This window comes from Strongylocentrotus purpuratus, unplaced genomic scaffold, assembly GCF_000002235.5.
Source record: "Strongylocentrotus purpuratus isolate Spur 01 unplaced genomic scaffold, Spur_5.0 spur5_scaffold_3, whole genome shotgun sequence".
NCBI lineage: Eukaryota > Metazoa > Echinodermata > Echinoidea > Camarodonta > Strongylocentrotidae > Strongylocentrotus > Strongylocentrotus purpuratus.
The window spans coordinates 35,940,910-35,963,271 of NW_022145609.1; the positions used below are offsets into that span (position 1 = coordinate 35,940,910).

The following is a 22,362-nucleotide window of genomic DNA, read 5'->3' on the forward strand; positions in this document are numbered from 1 at the left end:
TAGTCATTAGATTGTATATGATTTAAAGTCGATTCGACCTTTACAGAACTTTTAATTTAGTTTATTCATATGATTTTTAAGAACTTAAGTGAGAAAGATAATGTTTGTTTAAATTTCTATAGCTATTAAATTGAGATTCCTTGAAAATCTTATCTCAGGCGGGTCGAATAATGTGTAGCGGTACGCTTTAACCATCTGGCTTTTTACCTTTTTGATCAATAGTTCTGCAGCATCACGGCAGCCTTTGTAAGCAGCTGAATAGAGAGGAGTTCTGTCATTTCCCTCCATTGCTTCCCCTAGTCTAGGTATCTTGTCCAGGAGCTTACTCATAGCACTGTGACCAAGGCATGGAGAATAATCGAATAAGGGATAATGAATTTATACATCAACCCCTTGAAAAGGAATGGGAAAGGGGAGTTCCTCCCCCTGAATATTGACTGAATTAATACGACGTATATGGCACAAGCAAACCTTTTACTGTAACTTATATATTTTTTCCTCCATTGCACCCATTCTTATTCTTTAAAATAATTTTTCATTTGTGTCCTGTTTGCTTTAGAGACAATTTTATTGACACTTACATTTGTATAATTGCTACTAACGGTGCTGAAAAGTCCCGCTGTCTTTTAATGCACAAACAAACATAAATAAGTATATATATATATATATATATATATAAATATTCGTATTGGTGCTTTTCTTGTAATAAACCTAGATCTCTATGAAACTGTTCTTGTTCATGTAAGATAAATTTACATCAATTACAATTGATAGACTTTATACATTGTTTTCTTCAAATGACCTTCATGTATAACAGAGGTAACTATAAAGATAATAATTCTCTGAACCAAGATCTGCTAAAATGAATATGTTTGTTTCCCCGGATGAATTCTGAAGCTCATTTAATATGTCTTATTCGTTGGATCGTTTTGGAAAACTGAATAAATGAACTCCACGCACTATGTTTTATCAAACCGAGCAGCTTGATGCATGGCAGATACTAGATTTCTAGAAACGGCTTTCAGATCTGCTTCCTTTCTGTCCACGATGAGGTCCACTAAGGTTCTCCCTCCAATTATTGATTGGAGTGCAGGTGTCAAATTATTCTCGCCCTATTGCAAAGACATTCCAAGGCATATAGGAAGAACAATTATAATTTGAAATGTCTCATACTAAGTGATATAAACTGTTGCCTTTACACTTTAGTATTATATTTACCCCTTTTCATGAAATGATAGTGACAGTATTTTATATTCTTAATAGTTGCAATGTTTATTATCTAAGAACTCTTCTGTAAAAGAGGTTAGGAAATCCCTGTTATCTGATCGGTTAAGAGCCAGTCAACACAATTGAATCAATTTTACTGACTGCACAAATAACGCTCGAATAAATTGCGAAATCAGCAATTGATATTGATTTTGAAACAATAGCTTTTCAATATGGCAATTGCCAAACAGCTGCAATTTGTTACTGTTTTGAAAGTAAAAAATTATAAGAACAGACTAATAATAGAGATAGGTAGCCAATTTTGCAGGTAAGCTCTATAAAATATGGGTTGGAATTTAAAAATAACTCGCTACTATTTTTCTCGATGACACAAACAGTTTAAGAACAATGCAGATTTGTCACTGTTTAAATAAAATTGTAAGATAGTATTATGATAATAATTTCTAGCCGTCGTTATATAATTTTCTTTAATGGAGTATCAAATTATGAAGTAAAAGAAAATCTCCCACATACGTTACAACGATCCTGAATTTTGTTTAATTTACTTTTTATATGTCAATGATATTACTTGAATCATGGTATATTACCTTTTGGTTCAAGTCTGCACCGTGCATCAGCAGATAACGTGCACATTGAGAGAAACCTTGGGAACATGCCAAATGGAGACATGTGTAGCCTCGCCAGTTGACGGCATGCACATCAGCCCCTTGATCTAGAAGATATTCCACAATTTCGTATTTGTTGCTTCCGTTTGGAATGGGTATTTGAAGAAAACGGATGGGTTATCATTTATTTAACCCGGAACATTGGATTACAACTTGTACAGAAAAAACAAAAATCACTGGACAATTGGAGTCCATTTTTGTTGCAGTGCATTGTGCCATTCATGAATAAGAGCAGATATATTTACCCGAAAATAATTACTGAAGTCTCGAAACTGGCGACGCAGAATAAAGTTTATAACCATTTATTCTTCCTGTACATATTGACAATTACTTGTCGACTTGTTGGCTTGTTGTAATGTTCATTCAAGCATTTTTTTCCAGTTAATAAACATTGTTTGTTTATTCAACAGTATGAAAGGGTTTGAAATGCAAAAACTTGTTGGCAATTTGAGGTAGGAAAGCTGATGTAATTCGACCAATAGCAAACTCTGAACTGCACTATGTTGAGGTAAAGAGATTCATAAACTGACGATTAAAAAGTCTGGAAAATTATGAATACAAAAAATAATGGCGAAACGGTTGAAAAACTCGGCGGTTACATTCAAGAAATGGAGTGGATAAAAGATAATATATTAAGTAAGTTTCACAGGCATTCTGGACAAAAATTACTCTGCAATAGAATATGCTAGTGGGAACGGTGCGTGGGGGGGGGGGGGGGGCTACAGCCAAGTTGTCCGAAGGCCCGTGAAACCGAAAGCCTTATATCGTGTGCAATTATACGATATACAGTACAATTGCTTGCGTACATACATTTGGGTTTTAATTTTTTTAAAAAGTAATTCTTGGTGCTTATGACCCTTCACCTAATGATTAAAATATATTTGTGTTGGCATGTCAAGGTAAAAAGCGCAATTTGGGGGAATGATCCGGGCCTGTAAATTTTTAATATAATACAAATTCTTTATATAATAAACATAAATCGGGTATACACAAAAATGTTAACTTGTGATGTATCATCTGAAATCTGAAAAATGAAAGGCTCACTATTCATTTAATCAAGAGAATCGCATCATAATTAGTTATGGCATTTCATTGTTATGATAAGTTGACCATATTGATTGTCTGATGTAACAAACTTAAATCACCCAGAGCATTTTTGTACAGGTCATTTTGAACACAGATCAGCAAAGTTCATGACAACAGCACTTCTACACCTGCAATGATCCATACAAAAAATTGCCAAGATGAATCTGTGAGCAATAGATCTCTATAACAATATATTTATTGTCTTGTGAACGGTACATTATTAGTCATATGAATCATGTCAAATATACGCAGCCGCAATTTGTCCCAGATAGACAGCTTACGGCATATTATTTACACGCGCTGTCTCGTGGCACCTTTTTCATATTCGGTCTTGCGGGCCTTCAGTCAGGGTAGGGTAAACCCGCTAGTGCCTTTATGGAATGATAAAATTATATCAGTTCACTTGAACTAATATATATTAAATATTGAATATTGAATATGATCAAATATTCAAGGAAGTTAACCAAACAAAGAAGGTCCAAATGAACAATAAAAACATACTGACAAATAATTATTAAATAAACTTGAAGGTATATCATTGAAATAACAAAGGTACATGTGAGAATTTTGTTTACTACATCTTAACATAATTTGAACAACGCCAAAATAATTTTTCTTTTCGGTGGCGCATTTAACAAGAATTCTATTAAATGTCCATTCATTAATAGCATTAATGCTAAGGGAGAGATTAGAAAATGCTCTGTAAAGAAAATTAGATATGAGATAGCCTTTTGTTTTGAAGCTTTTTAAAAAGGGTGTGTGTATTAATAGGCTTGTAGACTCGGAGCAAAAAACATGCGGGATATGTTATTTCACTGATTACATGAATACATAAACTGTTCATGTTAATGATATTGTTACATCAATGTGGGTGATGGAGATTGACTTTTTTCGTTTGATTTTGCATGAGGCATTGAAAGATTCGGGTTTTAGCATTACATGTTGGCAACACAAATTATCATTAGCTTTATGAAAATACGTTCTGTATCTTTGAAAGACTTTAGAATATCTTACCGATGTGTTGCAAGGAACAGTGGCGTACAGCCGTTTATGTCAATGTACTCAATAAAGGCCCCTTTCTCAAGGAGAAACTTCACGTTGTAAACATTGCAGGTAGATGCAAAGTAACCCAACAGCGAAAGACCATACTCGGACTGGTAATGAATCTAGATGCAAATAGACAGAAAAAATATTTGATTGGAATCTTTTCCTCCACCTCCAAGGATAATATTAATACTTTATGAATTATTGAATGTGATAAGGAAAACGAGATCCAGCCCAAGACTCCCCATCCCCTCACTTGACCCCCAAGTGGCATACCTAATATGTACACAGCTAATCCCAAGTTGTGCCCCAGTTTTGAAATGATCTAACCTTTCTTCTTCCTTCTTTTATTTCGTTGCTTGTTACAGAATTTGAAAACAAAGATACAGCGCCAAAGTCTGATGACCATTTTTGTTGTTACCCCTTCCCCTTTACAGAATTCTAGATCCGACCCTAGATACTAACCCACTCTGGGTGAATAGCCAAGATACGCTCCATCTCTTTGATATCACCTGCTTCTGCAGCAGCCATGATGCTCCATTCGGGATCCTGCTTGACCCTAGAGATAACTAGAGGCAAAGGTAAAATTGTAATACAATGTTAAGAATATAAATAATAATGATGATACTAGTGACAGTAATAGAAATAATAATAATAACAATAATAAATAAATTATTAATGATCATGATGTTGATGATGATAATGATACATAATACAATTGATGATATAAGTACTACTACTACTACTACTACTACTGATAATAATAGTACAAATACTAGTAACTATAATTTTAGTACAAATAATGTTAATAATGATGATGATAATAATAATGATAATGGTAATAATTATTCAACAAAAGTAATAATGATATTTAAAGTACATTATATCTTTCACAATATTTACAGTAATAGAAATAACAATGATAACAATCATAAATATATTAATGATGATTATGATGTTCATGATAAAAAATACATAGAATAAAATTAATGATCTAAGTACTACTACTACTACTACTTCTACTTCTAAAGGCTACAAATAATAGTAATTACAATTATAGTACAAATAATGTAAATAATAATGAATTTGATTATGATAATTTATTGCCAGGTATCTATTGGTTATACCCGAGTCAAGAGGGACACTAAGGGCAAAACACTTTGATCAAGGATAAAAGCACCGAGTAAGTATTGAATCCAGAACCTCTCATTTCTTTAGTTCATGAATTAGTAGTTATGTGTAATTTTGTTGTATTAATATTGTAAAGCGCATTGCTATTTTCTTCGATTATGAAATGCGCTATATAAGTCTAGGTTATTATTATTATTATTATTAAAGTCAAGAGCCTTATTAAACCAATGTAAACACATTATACATGTACCTCATTAATTTTTCATAAACCCAAAACGAGGTAAAATTGAAGAGAAAACTGGGGTCTGACTTAGAGGGACGTGTAATAAATATGAAACGAAGGTTCTAATCACATGGCCAGCAGACGATTCCACAAGTCAGTTCCTACTACATAAAATTAAAGATGATAAAAATAAGTATTAAATAAAATCGTCTCTAATCATGCATTTTTGTCAAGCCTTATAACAAACTTTGGATATGCATTCGAACAGTATCGTTCTGCAGTGGTAAGAAGAATATTTTTTGAAAAGTTTCCCACCATTTCTCATTCAAAGATCTTTGAATTAAAATATTTATTTTCTACTGTATGAAGAAAATCCGATTGCTCCTAAACGCAATGATGATTCCTTCTAGAAAAATATTATCAAAATATAAATTGCAAGGAACTAATGCCTTTCAATTATACTCATTCCTTTATATAAAACTATTAATGTAGAGGTGTTGTGGTCAAGTGGATACGTCGCCGGAGTCCCGCCGCTGCACTAATGTCCTTTGGCAAGACATTGATCTACATTTGCCATACTCCACCCAGGTGAAGTAAATGGGTACCTGGTAGGAATTTATTCCTTGAAACGCACTGCTAAAGCCAGAGTAATTATGCTGCATTATTGTAGAGCGCTTAGAGACTTCTGACATAGTAAGTGTTAGGCGCTATATAAGCACTGTAATTATTAATATATTCATTCATTTATTTATTTATTTTCCTTTTTGGGGGGATTCATAATTGTAATCAACTAATAAAAATGGAGAGCCTTAATTTGACCAGCACACTTGTTTTGATTTTGATTTTACTTAAAGATAAACTTGAGTTCTGGTAAAAAAAGAAGAAAATGAATTCTCACAGAATCAAACGAAACCTACACTGAATGTTTAAGATTACAAATAAATGTAATTTGCCAAACAATTTTGGTACAAAATGTATACTGGCTGAGTGATGAACATAGACAGATAAGGAAATCAAGGTAAGTAGGCCCGACACCATTTGTGTAGTCCCTATAACATCTTTCTGTTGACAGTGCTTGTTACTTTACCAAGACTGGGCCAAATTTATTATGATTTTGATGACTCCAGAACTTTGCATGCTACATGATCAACTTTTTTTAAATCCATTCCACACCTTTTCTTTCACAATGCAATCGCATGACCAGAACTCAACTTCACCTTTAAAACTTACCACGCTTTATTTCTTCACTGCTCTTGTCTTCTGGTTCAGGAGCACGAATCCGTTCCGGAGCCAGATTTGCAGAATTGAAAATTAACTTTTGATTGTCCTTGGTTTCGACACGAATTTCAGATCCATCAATCTCTACCACCTTTCCAACTGTACCGATGGCCTAAAACAGGAATATAATTATCATGGTTATTGGGCTACATTATTTTTTTTTTCGCATTTTGAAAAGTAGATAGATTAAAACAAGTCAACGCAAAGTGTGGCATCCCATCGCTGGGTACAAATGGCCTATACTAGTATTTAGAAATGTTTGCGTATTTGATGAGCTGTGAACTTTGACCTTTGATGTACATACTCAACAACATTTCTTACGTTATTGAATAAAAAGAACCTTTTCCCATATACAATTAAGTATTTTCGCATATCAAATGAGCTATGACCTTTGAACTACATACTCCGAAGTCAATCTTAGGCTGTATTTAAATACCATGTACCTTCATATCAAATTTCATTAAAATCCGCCAATATTAGGCCTGTTATCGAACGGCAGCCACATTTTCGGATGCATAATAAGCTATTTTTGCATATCTAATGAGCTATGACTTGACTTTTAACCTACATACTCTGAAATAGAACTTAGGCTGTATTTTGATACCATGTACCTTCATATAGGTCGATACGTGCGCTATATAAGAATCCAATATTATTATTATTATTATTATATCAAATTTCATAAAAATCCGTCAAATATTACTGCAGTTATCGAACGGAAAACCAATTTGGGTATTTTTGCAATATTTCGAATATTTGATGAGCTATGACCTTTGACCTCCATACTCCGAAATCGAACTTAGGCTGTGTTTTGATACCATGTACCTTCCTTTCAGATTTTTGGAATATATGATTAGGTATTTTCTCATATTTAATGATCGATACCCATCGACCTTTGACTTACATACTCCGAAATCGAACTTAGGCTTTGATACCATGTACCTCCATATCAAATTTCATTAAAATCCATCAAATATTACTAAAATTATTGAACGACATCCAAATTTTAAATATTTAATAAGCTATGACCTTTGACCTACTCCAAAATCCGTCAAATAATACTATAGTTATTGAACAAAAACCATATTTGTTACGGACGGAAGGCAGTGTTACTAGCGAGCTTTCGATTTAGGCACCGGACATCGGCTACTACGAGGTACTGGATCGTGGAGACGTTTTGCAGCTCACGTCCGTTCCCTTCGCGGCAGAGCTTTCGATTTTTCACGAAGGTGTTTTCGTCGGTCACGTGACCAATTTTTGAGATCAGGTGGTTAAATGAGGTACGAATTCACAGTGCGCGAAAATCTGATGCGAAAATTACGAAGAAAATCAAAGTGCAATTTCAAAAGAAATGTATTCCTAGTCTTTTCCTCAAGAATCATACGTTCCGGAAAATTTTGCCAAACGGGCTCAAACTGTGTGCAAACGGAGCTGAACGTAGTAGCAACTGTTTGCGATCTGTTTGAGAACTTCATGGACGGGCTCAGACTGGCTATACGGGAGAGTGCTCTAGAACTTTGAGCCTGTTCAAAATTGTCCCCGTCCTGCAATTAGGCGGAGTGACAACATACTTAAAACGAGGAGGACGTACTACAAGCGGACTGATTGCCGTACTATAAACGGACAGGCGTACTTCGATCCTACTTGGAACGTGTCACAACGTGCTGTGGTCGAGCATCAAGTAGCAGCAACTAAGCGCCATCACACCAAACTAGTTCTCACTACGTTCCGGAACCGTCCTAGAAAATCGTAACAAACGGGTTATGGTCGGGGTAGAATGTGTAAATAATGTCTACAATACGATCCTAGATCACTACCTTCGCGCACAGTTTGAGCACGTCTTAAAACATGGTCCACTGAATTGTATATACACTTCAAAGCTTGTTGACGCTACTCAGATTAATGTTGATAAGTAACTTAAAAAGTAAAAATTCACTACAACTGATAATTAGAACAAATTACATATGGATGGAAAGATTTTCTCTTGAAAAACAAAAAATATTTGCTGAGAAATCATATAGATATCATGGAAAGGCGTAAAATGCAATTTTTCAAGACCCTTCTTAGACCCCCGAACGCCCCTGAACGTAAGCCAAACACACGAGCGTAGCGAGCTCTGAATAGTGACGTAACACACTGGACCAACAGCTCAGTACCGGAGTCGCGCGTGTATTAGTCTGCAGCTAGCCAGCCGTGTCCCGTGTGTGACGTCACAGATATTGACGCTCTACAAAGGACCGCTGAAGGCAGAAAATCTAGATCTCAAAACTAACATTCTTGAGAGTTGATTACTGCGGGCCCCAAACATATTTTGAAGAGGAGAGTTGTTGTATTTGATCAGTAAGCTTCCCCTTCGCAATGATATGAGTTTCGCATCAATTAAAAACACTTTTGATTTTTCGTGTGTCTACTTTAATTAAACAGATCGTAAACAGTTGCCTCTACGTTCACTACCTTCGCGCACAGTTTGAGCAACATTTTACAGAACGTAGTGAGAACTGGTTTGGTGTGATGGGGGCTTTACTTGAATGTCTTGAATTGAACAGCTTGAATCGTTGAAGTTGTACGGGAATAAGGAATGGCTAGAACACGCTGGGGTCGTGCTTTCACACAGGCGCGGATCCAGGGGGCAAGGCCCGCTGCCCCCCCCTGTATCCGCGCCTGTGTGAAAGCAAACAAAAAAAAGAGAGAGAGAGAGAGAGAGAGAAGGAAAAGAAGGGAAAGAGGAGAGAAAGGGAAATAAAGAAGAGAAAGAACAAAAGAAAAGGGGGAAAAGAAGGAGATCGGGGGGGGGGGGGGGAAAGGGCCTTGCCTCCCATCTGTTACCCCCCCCCCATCACAAAATAAGTGAGAATGGAGGAAAGGGAAAGAAAAAATGAAAAGAGGAAGTAAAGGGAAGGAAAAAAGTATAAGTAAGTAAAGAAAAGAAGGGGATATCAGTTGCAATTTTCCGCGAACAAGTTGTAATTTCGGGGGCCAAAAGGCCCTTGCCTCCCCCCCCCCAACAAAAAAGGGGGAGGAAGGGAAAGGGAAAGAGGAGAGCTAAAAGGGAACAAAAACAAATGGAAGAAAATAAAAAGAAAAGGGTGAAAAGAAGGGGAGAACAGTTGCGATTAATCCGTCCAAAAACGCGTGAATCAGGGGGGGGGGGGGCCGGGGGGGGGGGCAAAAAGCACTTGCCTCCCCCAGCAAACCTAAAACAGAGAGAAGAAAGGAAAAAGAAAGGGAAAGAGAGAAAGGGGGAAAGAGAGAAAGAAGGGGAGATTAGTTACGATTTCCCCACCAACAAGGTGTAGATCAGGGGGGCAGGCTCACTGGCGTACTCAATATGTAGGAGGGTGACAGATGCCCCCCAAAATATAATTCAAACGTGGTTTATTTCTAATTCGATACCGGTGGTTTACAAATGTTGCTGAAATGACATAATTTTCAGAGATTTTTCCTCAATGTTTAGTAAATTATACCTTTTATGTGTTTGTTGGAAAATGGCAAATTCATAAAGAAAGAATACTGACCTGCCTTTGTCACAAAAATAATAAGGTGTCAAAATTTGCCCATCTGACGGTAATTTAATGCCTAAAACCCATGATCTCGTGGGGGGCTCCGCCCCCTGGACCCTCCACCAATTAGTGACCTGCCAGTATCACAAATAAGGTATAATTATGTTCATCTGACCGTAATTAAATGCCTAAAACCCATGAGCTTCCGGGGCTTCGCCCCCTCGACCCCACCATATGCCATAAGGCGGCCCCTTCATGCTTATTTGACCGTTATAAAATGTCTAAAACCCCTGAGCTTCTAGGGGCTCCGCCTCGTGGACCCCACGCCAATGAGTGAACTGCCAGTATCACAAAAAATGGTATCATCATGCTCATCTGACCGTAATTAAATGCCTAAACCCCTGAGCCTCCGGGGCTCTGCCCCCTTAACCCAACCAATGGCCCTAAGGCGGGCCCCTGGATGCTCATCTGACGGTAATCTATTGCCTAAAACCCCTGAGCCTCAGGGTCCCCGCCCCCTGAACCCCACGCGAATTCGTGACCTGCCAGTGTCACAAAAAAAGGTATAAAAATATGCTCATCTGACCGTAATTTAATGTATAAAACCCCTGAGCTTCTGGGAGCTCCGCCCCTAGACCCCACACCAATTTGTGTCCTACCAGTGTCACAAATAAGGTATTAAAATATGCTCATATGACCGTAATTAAATGCCTATACCCCCTGAGCTTGTGGGGCTCCATCCCCTGGACCCCATGCCAATTCGTGACCTGCTAGTGTCACAAATAAGGTGTAAGAATATGCTCATCTGACCGTAATTATTGCCCCAAACCCCTGAGCTTCCGAGGGCTCCGCCCCCTGGACCCCACACCATTTTGTGTCCTGCCAGTGTCACAAATAAGGTATCAAAATATGCTCATCTGGCCGTAATTTATTGCCCATAACCCCTGAGCTTCCGGGGCTCCGTTCCCTGGACCCCACGCCGATTCGTTACCTGTCAGTGTGAGTGAGTGAGTGATGGTGATTATTTTACCTGACTGCTAATAAAGCAGACGGCCGACGGCTTTAGGTCCTCTCCGAGGGATCTGGTAATGAGGATTAATGCCTTACCAAAGGACACTAGCGACTTGGTTCCGAACCCGGGTCACCGGATTACGAAACCACTGCTCTACCGACTAAGGTATCGCGCCAGTGTCACAAATAAGGTATCATTATGCTCATCTGACCGTAATGAAATGCCTAAACCCCTGACCTTTTGAGGGCTCCGCCCCCTGGACCCCACACCAATTTGTGTCCTGCCAGTGTCACAAATAAGGTATCAAAATATGCCCATCTGACCGTAATTAAATGCCAATACCCCTTGACCTCCGCATGGGCTTTGCCCCTAGACCCCACGCCAATTTACGCAACGCTTTACCCGCTGAAACGTTCAGCGGGGCCTGCATGTAATGGTGGGGTGTGCGGATTTTTTTTTGTCTACCCCCCCCCCCCAAACGTAGGAGCGCTTTCGAACGCACTAAGAACGAGATGAGGACGAGATGAGGACGAGCTGAACTTGTTAGAATGGGTTTTGTCGTATTTGGAACGAGTTAGAACTAGTTAATAACGGGTTTAAAACTGACTACGGACCGGCTTGAACTGCCTGGAAATGGCAGATTTACCCGATCTGAAGTTGATATGAACTGACTTGTGCACGAGGTACAGACGAGATGGACGTATTGAGGACTATTTATGAATGACCTAGGGTCGTATTATTGACATTATTTACAAATTCTACTCCAACCACAACCCGATTTACGATTTTCTGTAGTGAGAACTAGTTTGGTGTGATGGGGGCTTTAGGCACTATGTTAGGCACCACTTTAAGACCGCAACACACGTCGGCTGCCTAAAATCGAAAGCTCGCTAACTATGTCCCCTCCGACTACGTCGGCGAGGGGATGATAAGAAAATCAAAACAATGTCACTTTATTTGAATCGATGATCTGGTGATGTCTCCTATATTGTTCGTCATTGTTGAGACAGATAACTTTAAAAATTATTTGTTGATTAACGTTTAGATATTTCAAAATGGTATATTATTATGATTTTTTTTTTATTTCATTAATTTACCATTCTCTGTGAGAATTCGTTTCAGCTATTTTTGTCATAATGAACACTTCTTTACCAGTGAAAACAAAAGATTTCTGATCCAACCACATTGAGTTCTTTCTCTTTGTATATTTGCTTGTATTATGTTGTTTTTAAATGGATTGTAATTTGTCCTGCTTTATACTTTTGTATAATTGGGATGTTTTTAATTTGGATATGTTGAAATTTATGAAATCAAATTAAAATTAAGGTTGTGTCAACTTGCAAACATCTCAAAGAATATTTATTTGCCATACAATTAAAAAAAAATGCAAGAAAACAACGTCAGTATTGAATAACTTGCCTTCAGTGTCATACTGTTAAAAAATTGTTTTTTAAAATAAAGATAAACGTATCTAAAAAATCATACATTCTAGCTAAAAGGTAAAAAAAGGCACATTTTCGCCAGGGGGGGGGGGGGGGAGGGGGGGGGGGTTGACGTCCTTGCCCGTATATTAATCTTTCATTTCCTAAATTTCATTAGCGACCGAAGCGAGATAGCTATAAAAACAAAATATGCATTCGGTATGGACATAACAAATACGAGCACCTTTGCTGTGAGAATATGAGAACTTTGTAAGTTCACGGGGGATGGGGTGCAGCAAGCAGCTCCCCTCCCCCGCCTCGTACACCCGTATTCTATAACTAAAATAGTTAGACAGAAGTCACCTTTTCCATAGCTGCAGTCCATCCGCCATGTCTAGACTGCAATCTCTTGACCATCTCGATATTATCACTTATGCGGACAAGCTGACCAAGACACAATGGATGAATCTAAAAGCAATGAAAATGGTAAGAATACTCACGATATCAAGAAAAAGATTAATGACGATGTTTCCCCATAGATTTGGTAACTTTTTGATAAAAATATCAACAAAAAATAGCAACAAAAAAGAAGTAATAATTACAATGAAAATAATAATAATAACAATCATAATATAATAACATTGATAATAGTAGCAGTCTTTTTTAAAACTATAATAAGGTTAAGAAAACTTGTAAGAAGGATAATAATGATTATAGTGGGTCCTTGTTTAGCGCTCATGTCTGTCAGACTTGACACTTCTGGCGCTCCTAAGTTATTATCCTTACTTTAACATGGCTGCCATTATGATGCTCTAGCATCTTAAAGATAAAGACCAGTTATGGTCATCCGATTGCATTGTGAAAGAAACGTTGTGGAATCAATCAGAAAAGGTTGATCATCTAGCATATAAGTATTGGTGTGTACTGCAATGTTCTGGAATCATCAAAATGATAAGAAATTTGGCCCAGTCTTGGTAAAGTTAAAAGCACTGTACACAGAAAGATGTATATGGGACTACGTGACACATGCGCGATATCTATCAGGTCCAAATAGATATAATAATTTACCAAATACATCCATTAGTAGGCGATTTTTCGGCAAAATTTGTATCATCACGTATTAGTCAAAACATATTCCATTTCATATTTTGAGAGGGGGGTGTTTCCAAAACTGGTCTTTACCAATTATCTCACCAATTTTCAAGAAAGGAGACAGGAGCAAGGCCTCCAACTACCGCCCTGTATCAATCACGTCCATCTGCAATAAACTGCTCGAACATGTCATTTTCAGCAATATCATGGATCACTATGACGAAAATAATATTCTCAATGATGTTCAGCATGGCTTTCGTCCTGGCCATTCATGTGAGACCCAGTTGATCATTACATCTCAAGATGTTGCACACTCTCTAGACCAGAAAGAGCAAGTTGATGCAGTTGCATTAGACTTCTCCAAAGCCTTTGACCGTGTACCCCATAACCGCCTCCTCCATAAGCTCCATCACTATGGTATCCATGACAACCTTATCAGATGGATCTGAAAGGTTACAACGTGTTGTTGTAGATGGAGAGTCATCTGAATGGGTTCCAGTCACCTCTGGGGTACCGCAGGGTACAGTTCTCGCCCCACTTCTGTTTATATCCTTCATCAATGACATAGTAGATGGGATCTCTTCCAAAATCCGACTCTTTGCTGATGATTGTCTTCTATACCGTCCGATCACTGATGTCACTGATAGCCAAGCCCTACAGCAAGATCTCAACAGGCTGCATATATGGGCTAACACATGGCAGATGAAATTCAACACCGAGAAATGCTACCACATCACATTCTCCCTACGTCGGAAAGCCATCACCACGACATACACGCTAGGAGACACTCCTCTTGCGTTGGTAACAGATCTCCGGTATCTAGGACTGACTTTCTCATCCAACTTGTCCTGGCAAGGCCACATGAACAACATCACATCCCGAGCCAATCGGATGCTGGGACTAGTCAGCAGAAATCTCCGCAAAACCTCACAAAAGATCCGCCAACAAGCCTACTTCTCTCTTGTTAGACCTCATCTGGAATACTGTTGCTCGGTCTGGAACCCTCACACAAACAAGCATATATCCAAAATCGAGGCAGTACAAAGGCGAGCAGCAAGATTCACCCTCCACAGATATCGTCGTATGGCCAGTGTCTCAGCCATGATTCAACATCTGAAATGGGAGAGCCTGGAGAGGAGAAGAAATGCTGCAAGCCTCCACCTCATGTACAAGATCCAAAACGACACAGTAGCCATCAATGCACACCATTACACAACACCCATGATTGCCAGCAACACACGACAGTATCACTCAAAGAAGTTGCTGGCTATCCCATCCCGCACTCAGCTCTACCAGAACTCATTTCCCCCCCGGACAGTAACTGCGTGGAATGCACTTTCAAAGATCACCCTTGACGCTACTTCACTGGAGGGCTTTAAGGGAGCGCTTCCACCAAGCATCTAGACCAAGAACTAGATAGTTTATTCCTTAGCACTACATCCTGACTTATGGATCCTGCTGAGTAACGTCATAGAAGTAGAAGTAGAAGTACCTTTAAGGAATTAATTCTTGCCAAGGAAAATACATCATCTATGTCGAGTGTGGCAAATGGAGATTAATGTCTTGCCAAAGGGCGTTTAATGCTGCGGTGGGGATTCAAACCCCGTAACCTGTCTGGTTACTGAACTACCGTACCACGAATCCTTTACAATTAGGCCCTATTTATCAAGGAAAAATGTTAAAGCATGTGCATAGTCGGTTAGATTTAAGCAAGACTAGCTGATTATGTCCTTGTTACCTTCCTTAGAGCTGCAGAATTCATCGTGAAGGTTTCTTGGCTGTCTTGGAAAGTCACAGTGAAGTCACCATATTTCGTTCTTCTATTCACAAATCCCTTCTTGCGAACAGTCTGTAATATAGATAAAGAGAGAGTAACCTTACAAATTGGCCGATTCATTATCTGCAATCTAGTTTGAAAGTTACAGTTAGGTCGGGGTAGTCTCCCCGGCTTGGCTACCGGCGGGGGGGGGGGGGGTTGGAGAGAGATATAGAGGGACGTCCACTGAAATGTTAACAGGGTGTATTTGCTCCCATCTCTATTACTTTAACGTTGAATTCATAAAAACATCGGAAGTGAATTTTAAGATTTTTAATACTAGTGCACCGTATGATAATATCAAGTAGGTAAGGTCCCCGTTTCATTCAATCCTTTTAGAAATTGCAATTTACAATGATTGACATAGTCTGCTTGCGGTATTTGATTGGCTGTGAACTAAATAGTTAAACTAAAATTGTTTCTGCTTAACAGGTTTTTGCGAAACCGGTTTTAGTGGTGTTTTTGAAGTTTTTATAAATCATAGTTTAAACTGTCCTTATACTTCGTCGAGGAGCACATGGTGAAACACCTTGTAACTGCAAAGAAAAGGCACTATACCGAATTCTCTGTGGCTTGGACTAGATTGGGTTAGAAAGGAAATCTTCTTTTCCATGTAAAATGAGCATGTCACCATGAGTAATACCTGTATGAAAATCTAGTATGTAAAATATTTCTCTCCAAACTATATTCAATGTACTGTCAAACCTGTCTATTGAGGCCAAACGAGGGAAAGAGACAAAATGGCCACTATAGACAGGTTCTACAACATACAATTTGTTCTCGAGGGTAACAAAATAGATGGCCACTACAGCCAGGTGGCCTTTATAGAGCGGGGGGCACTTAGACAGATATGACTGTAGTTTAATAACAGGTGGCAGCGGTGGGATATACATTTACTGAATTTACAAAGAAAAAAAAAAGGATATTTTTTCCCTCTTCATTACCAAGTTCATCATTTATCTGAATGTCAAAACATGGACGAATTACTTTTTGAAATAATAAAATTATAAAGTATTATTTTCAGTAAAAGCTAACATTTTGCAGCCTCAAAAAAATGGCCTAAGTGAAAATAGACTTATACTCACTTTGACCATTACAGGCTGCCACAACCCTCTGCGCTTGTGGAGTTCCTCTAATTCTGCAGGAGTGGCAGTTACCAGGACGTTGTCTCCTTCATTCACTGGCTCCAGATCCCCTACGATTAGCGAACAACTAAGGGTAAACAAATCTGTGCTATATGGCACGGCTTTTTCTACCTACGTGTCTAAAGGAAAACATCCGATCTAATTCTGTCAATTTTCATGTTTTATAACCCAATTATCACTGATGGCAATAGCAATCTCAATTCCAATCATGGCTGTTTGGTGGATTGTGGATGATGATGATGATGATGATGATGAAATGGATATTCATGACTATAAAATGACCACATATCTCTGGTTCTATTGCCAAGATTTAGGATCAGACCTTTTTCGCCTGATATCAATACGTATTGATAAACAGGGTAACCCCAAAAAGAATGCAATATCTGCTATCTGCAATTTCAGCGACCTCTTCACGGCTTGCCATACAATCAGCTGTTTTGACGGGACGGAAATGTGTTTCTCAACGCAGCTGGTTGTATGGGAAGCCGTCATGCGCACATTTCTCAACTCCGCTGCAAGCATTTTGCCGGTTGTAAAAGTATCAACGTTTGAAATAATATTGCCTCACAAAAATATCTGTAGAATCAAAACGCCTTACCGAAACACTTATAATCTTGGTGTCATTTTACTCGGAAAAAACAGAAATCAATCACATTGGTCAATGGTGTCTTCGAAATTGCAGATGTTGAAGACTTTGTGGAGCACCTCGTATATACAACTACTTGGAAACATACGAGATAAAATAAATTGTCTTAATTCTCAACCTCTAAGCACTCTAAGACATTGCTTTTCTCACCAAGATTTGGTAGGTGTCCAGCATACACAAAACCTCCTGACCCTGGTAGTGTACATAACATCTTAATGAGGTCTACCCTCTCTCGCCCAGAAGAGAACTCAACCGCTGCTCGTACATTGACTTTATCCTCAAGTGTCTGTCCATGTCTGACTACTGTCCCGAGTAGCTTATCTAGGAGGAAATAAAATAAAAGGTCTGATAGATATCATTTGTATAGAGAATTTCTTGATTATTCTTCATTTCTGTCGCCAAATGCAATTATTTGGAGATTTCATCTGGTATTATGTAACAGACAGTCATGTGCGGTGAACCCTTTTGATTAAATATAGGATTTCCCGGCCAAATTCGCGTGTTTGTCATTCGAATTCATTTACTTTGCATTTAAGTTAGCTCAGATCGGCTTTGCCATGCCAATTATCATTCAATTTTCCAGCTTTTGTATTTAATTTAGGATTTTGGTCGAAGGGTTTCATAGATCTGTCATTCAATTTAGAAACTGCTCAACTAACATTCAAATTAATATTCACTTTTCGAAGCGTAACTTTTATCATTCAAATTAACACCTGTCATTCGTATTCGTAATATTTTTTATTAAAGTTAGGAATGTTAGGGGGAAGAATTGCAACAAACTTTTACAGTTTTTAAATAATGCAGTTAAAATGCATGATTTGCCATTGGGGTCTAAGCTGTTATTCCATTTATTTATTTTCAGGACCATGCAGATGGGTGTAGTCAGACATAAAGTAAAGAAGCGGCGAAATCAAGGGATATGGCATTTCTGCACGGACATGTTCATATACCCGGGAAAGGTGGGGATACCCTCAATCGCCCCTTTTTACTACAGACTCGGAATTGTACAAAAGTAATTCACATCGTCTCTTATACCCAGCACACCCCTCTGTTTTTCTTAAATAGTTTCATAGTTTAATTGCGCGCCAGCAGATCGATGTCTAAAGACATGGCTAAATAATGAATCATGTTCAAATTGTTGACTCTAGTCCCTACCCCCAGTCACAATATTGTACCCTTCTTTCATAATGAAATTATGATGAAATTATAATAAATTTATGATGAAACATAAGACAAACAACTTCCTTACATGAACATTTACAAATATACTGAGACCATCAGGTCCGTAGATGCAAGTCGTTTTTTTCTTCTTAACAATCAAACTTAAAGTCTGATGAATATCAGATAAATCTAATAAGTATAAGTGTATAAATGCAAGAAAATGAAATATGATGAAATACACATGAAAAAACAATCTTGAAAGAAAAAGAATGAGCTACAAAAAGTGTGTAATAAACGAGAATTGTATAATGACCATCAATTTAAGTGCACAAAGTGCTAATTTGAATGCAACAAATAAATTAGAATGCTAAAAGTACACCGTCGCGTTGTCAGAAAATCGTGTTGCGCCAAATCGAATGACCAAATAGCGAAAGAAGCACAATGTTTGTTAATTTGAATGAAACATACGTAGATTCTAACGAAAATTCCATAGATTTGAAAACTAGAAAAGGGAATATAAACCCGAGATATACCTGACTGCACTAAAACCGTCGAATTTGAACGCAAGACAAATTAATTTGAATGACAAACTCGCGAATTTGGCCGGGAAATCCTATACTATGATAGCCACTTTACATGTTCATGCGTATTGCCAACATATATATGGAGAGTATATATCTTCTTCTTCTTTTTTTCTTCACAGAGTAGAAGATATCAAGACGAACCTGATTCAAGTCTCTTGTGCCACTGGGGATGTCTGACAACCTTTGCTCCGGCAAAGCTTCCTTCAAGAGCAAGGCGAGGAGATGATGATCTTGGTAGCATCTTAGGACTGCATCAATTACAAAATCAATATCGAACGCAGAAAATAGGGATTTTTAGATTGAGTGGACGAGAACGGCGTGGACGTCCACTTGTCATGCGTGTCCATGGCAAGCCGTATTAACATCTATTCCTATTTCTTCATATCAGGAATTGATTTTCTGTTGTAAAGCAATGGTAATTTGTGATATCAAGAAATAGGAATAAATGATCATTGGACGTTCACGCCGTTCTCGTCCACTCAATATAAAAGTCCTTACTGTTATGTGTCAACTTGTAGCAACGAAATATTAGAAATTTTAGACCTGACTTCGATTGTCTGATTTTTAAAGATACTAACTAAGATTCGAACATGCTTAATAAACATTCGGATTGGTCTGTGATTAGGGGGCCGTTTCACGAAACCGACAAAAGTCTAACTTCGTGGACATCCCACATGTATGTGTTATAGAACTAACACGAGCTTCTATGAAAACTTAAGTGAACTTAAAATGTTGATGGTTTCGAGAAACTGGCCCCAGGAGGTGCTCTCTGATCGACATCTAAAAAAAATAAGAAGCAATATCTGTTATTTCAAATGTAATTCATCATACCACTGTAGTTTCTGTCTGTTGGCAGTTAACTTACTCTAACATGTGGTGAATACAAATCATTATTTAATATCTTAAAGACAATAGCGACTGTTAAATTAAGTTCAATACACTCCGCTTTTAGGAGCAATTCAAATTTCAATTACAGGACTCGATGTACACAAATGGGACTAGATGATATCGGTCCAGTGTTAGCCAATCTTGATATATACCAAGAGATGTACGAACAAGAGTAGTGATGTACTGTTTCAAAAACCTGAGATATTATGAAGAACAAGGTGCCATTTCTCCCTAAAATGCCCATAATACTAACCGATTTCATGGTCTCTCATCACCAGGCGCGTACGCAGGATTTTTTCAAGGGGGGGGTTTTAACATTTATAAATCGGTCCGTAAATTTCACAACGACTCAGCCAGCCGCTGAATAAGCGGGGGGGGGGGGGGGGGGGGGGGGGGGGGGGGGGGTAAGAGGACACATTTTTTTTTTTTTGGTCCCAAAAAAATCGCAACGACTCAGCCGACCGCTGAATAAGCGGGGGGGGGGGGGGGGGGGGGGGGGGGGGGGGGGGTAAGAGGACACTTTTTTTTTTTTTTTGGTCTCGAAATTTGGAAATTTGACATTTTGCTCCGTTGGGGGGGGGGGGTAAGGTCACCTTTTTAGGTCGGCCATGGGAATAATTTTTTTTTTTTTTTTTTTTTTTAATAATTTAAAAAAAAAAAAAAAAAAAAAAAAACAATCCAAATGGGGGGGGGTTTTAGGTTTTTTTTAGGGGGGTTTACACACAAAAAATTTCCAAAGGGGGGGGGGTTTAACCCCCCAAACCCCCCCCCCTGCGTACGCGCCTGCTCATCACCCAAATCCCACAAAATACATTTAAAATGTTGAGTGTCATACACACGTACCCCATGGATGTTTTGTCTGAAGACAACACTCTCATGAATATATGACTGAGATCATGTTCATCATTCATGTAGCAAGTGGTACAGAGGTCAATGGCGTAGCACTCGGTGCATCTCCATCGTATCCCCCTAATCTCATCAACGTCGCATCCGTCACACCAGACCTTTGGATGACACACTAATACAAAGGGAGAAAAAACACAATACCAATGTCAACAAAGACTAATGGAAAATAATCTCAATTTGACCTTAATTTGACCATATCGTAACACTGACCAAGAACGTTAAGTTTGCGAGACACTGTAGAGCAAGGGCTATGAGCGCCCAATAAAAGCGGACACAGGCGTTTTATATGCAATAACCCATCGTCATCAATATTAGGGACTTTTAGATTGACACGTCGACATAGTGGACTGCTAATTAAGTGTGCCTGCCCAGTGCCTTAAAAGGAAGTCTACTGTGTCGACGTGCAAACCTTAAAAGGACGTGACCCGTAGCAGTCCACTATGTCGACGTGCAAATCTAAAAGTCCCTAATATCGTCACAATGCAAAGCAATCATATCAATGTAATACAGCTACTAATTAATTAAATTTATAGACCACATATTATGTTTGTTTGCTCCCTTTATCAAGCATATGAAACGCCGGAACCCTGGTGGGTTGAAATCTAATATGGAATATTGTCAATTTTAGTAGTTGTATCCGGCATATTATCCATAGGACACTGTGGAATATTTCTTCATTCGATTGACTTTACATTAAGAGGACTACTTTAAAATAATTTGTGATAATTGTGTCATTTTACATGGCATTTGGTTAAAATGTCCTTCTCGATCCAGGTGTGTCATAGTTCCTGGTAAGGAAGATAAATTGTGGCATTCAGGCGGAATTTTATTAGTATCTACCTGTGCCAGGAAAAATCAATTTTTAACGAGCATGAGTTTATGTATAAAACGCCATTTGTCATTGATGTAATTGGTGAGAGGTACGAACCATATCAAAACATCAATAGTTGTCGAGGTGTCGTGGTTTAGTAATTTAATGTAATAGTTAATTTAATTGACTGTTATTCCTAGGGTTCGACTTTGAATCTTAGCCTGTCACTAACGTTCTTTGGTAAGACAATAATCTATATTTGCCACTCTCCACCCAGGTGTAAATGGATACCTTGCAATTGCTAGGTTAATACTAATTGCAGGGCCCTCAAGGAGAACAGCATTGAAACGGATGAGGCTTCCCTGGGTTAACAAAAGTATTAGTAACCATATTGGGAACTACCTGCATTAGCTGTATCAATGATCCTGAGATCGTAACCCTGGTCATAGCCAGCCCGGTAGAGACCTTTATCTCCACTGTCCCACTGGATGAGAACAGACAGCTTTGGAAAATGTGGTTGGCGTTCACCATGTAGTCTCAGAACCGTTCCTGCGTATCCCTTTCCGCCATCTTGGTTCTTATAAGTCCAATCAGGGCCTCGTATGACACGGAAACCTGGTTTTACAGAGCTTTCCATTTGTTTTACCTTCAACAGCTAAATAGAGGGCAGAAAAGGAAAAAGACAGAGAGATAGATAGGTAGAAATATATATATGTAGATAGCAGG

At 38.4% G+C, this 22,362-nt stretch overlaps 1 protein-coding gene across 1 annotated transcript in view; it reads right to left on the reverse strand.

Annotated features, from left to right (window-relative positions):
* Positions 1-22,362, reverse strand: part of LOC105444572 (E3 ubiquitin-protein ligase MIB2-like) — a 35,528-nt gene that overhangs the window by 7,831 nt on the left and 5,335 nt on the right. The window contains exons 2-14 of the mRNA XM_030996443.1: positions 22,039-22,291; positions 20,763-20,937; positions 19,173-19,279; positions 17,437-17,607; positions 16,581-16,690; positions 15,418-15,528; positions 12,951-13,055; positions 6,607-6,766; positions 4,488-4,591; positions 3,993-4,144; positions 1,815-1,971; positions 961-1,112; positions 208-334 (exon numbers count right to left, since the gene is read on the reverse strand). Coding sequence (XP_030852303.1) covers positions 208-334; positions 961-1,112; positions 1,815-1,971; positions 3,993-4,144; positions 4,488-4,591; positions 6,607-6,766; positions 12,951-13,055; positions 15,418-15,528; positions 16,581-16,690; positions 17,437-17,607; positions 19,173-19,279; positions 20,763-20,937; positions 22,039-22,273 — 1,866 coding nt within the window. The 5' untranslated portion in view covers positions 22,274-22,291. The remainder of the gene's footprint in view (positions 1-207; positions 335-960; positions 1,113-1,814; positions 1,972-3,992; positions 4,145-4,487; positions 4,592-6,606; positions 6,767-12,950; positions 13,056-15,417; positions 15,529-16,580; positions 16,691-17,436; positions 17,608-19,172; positions 19,280-20,762; positions 20,938-22,038; positions 22,292-22,362) is intronic.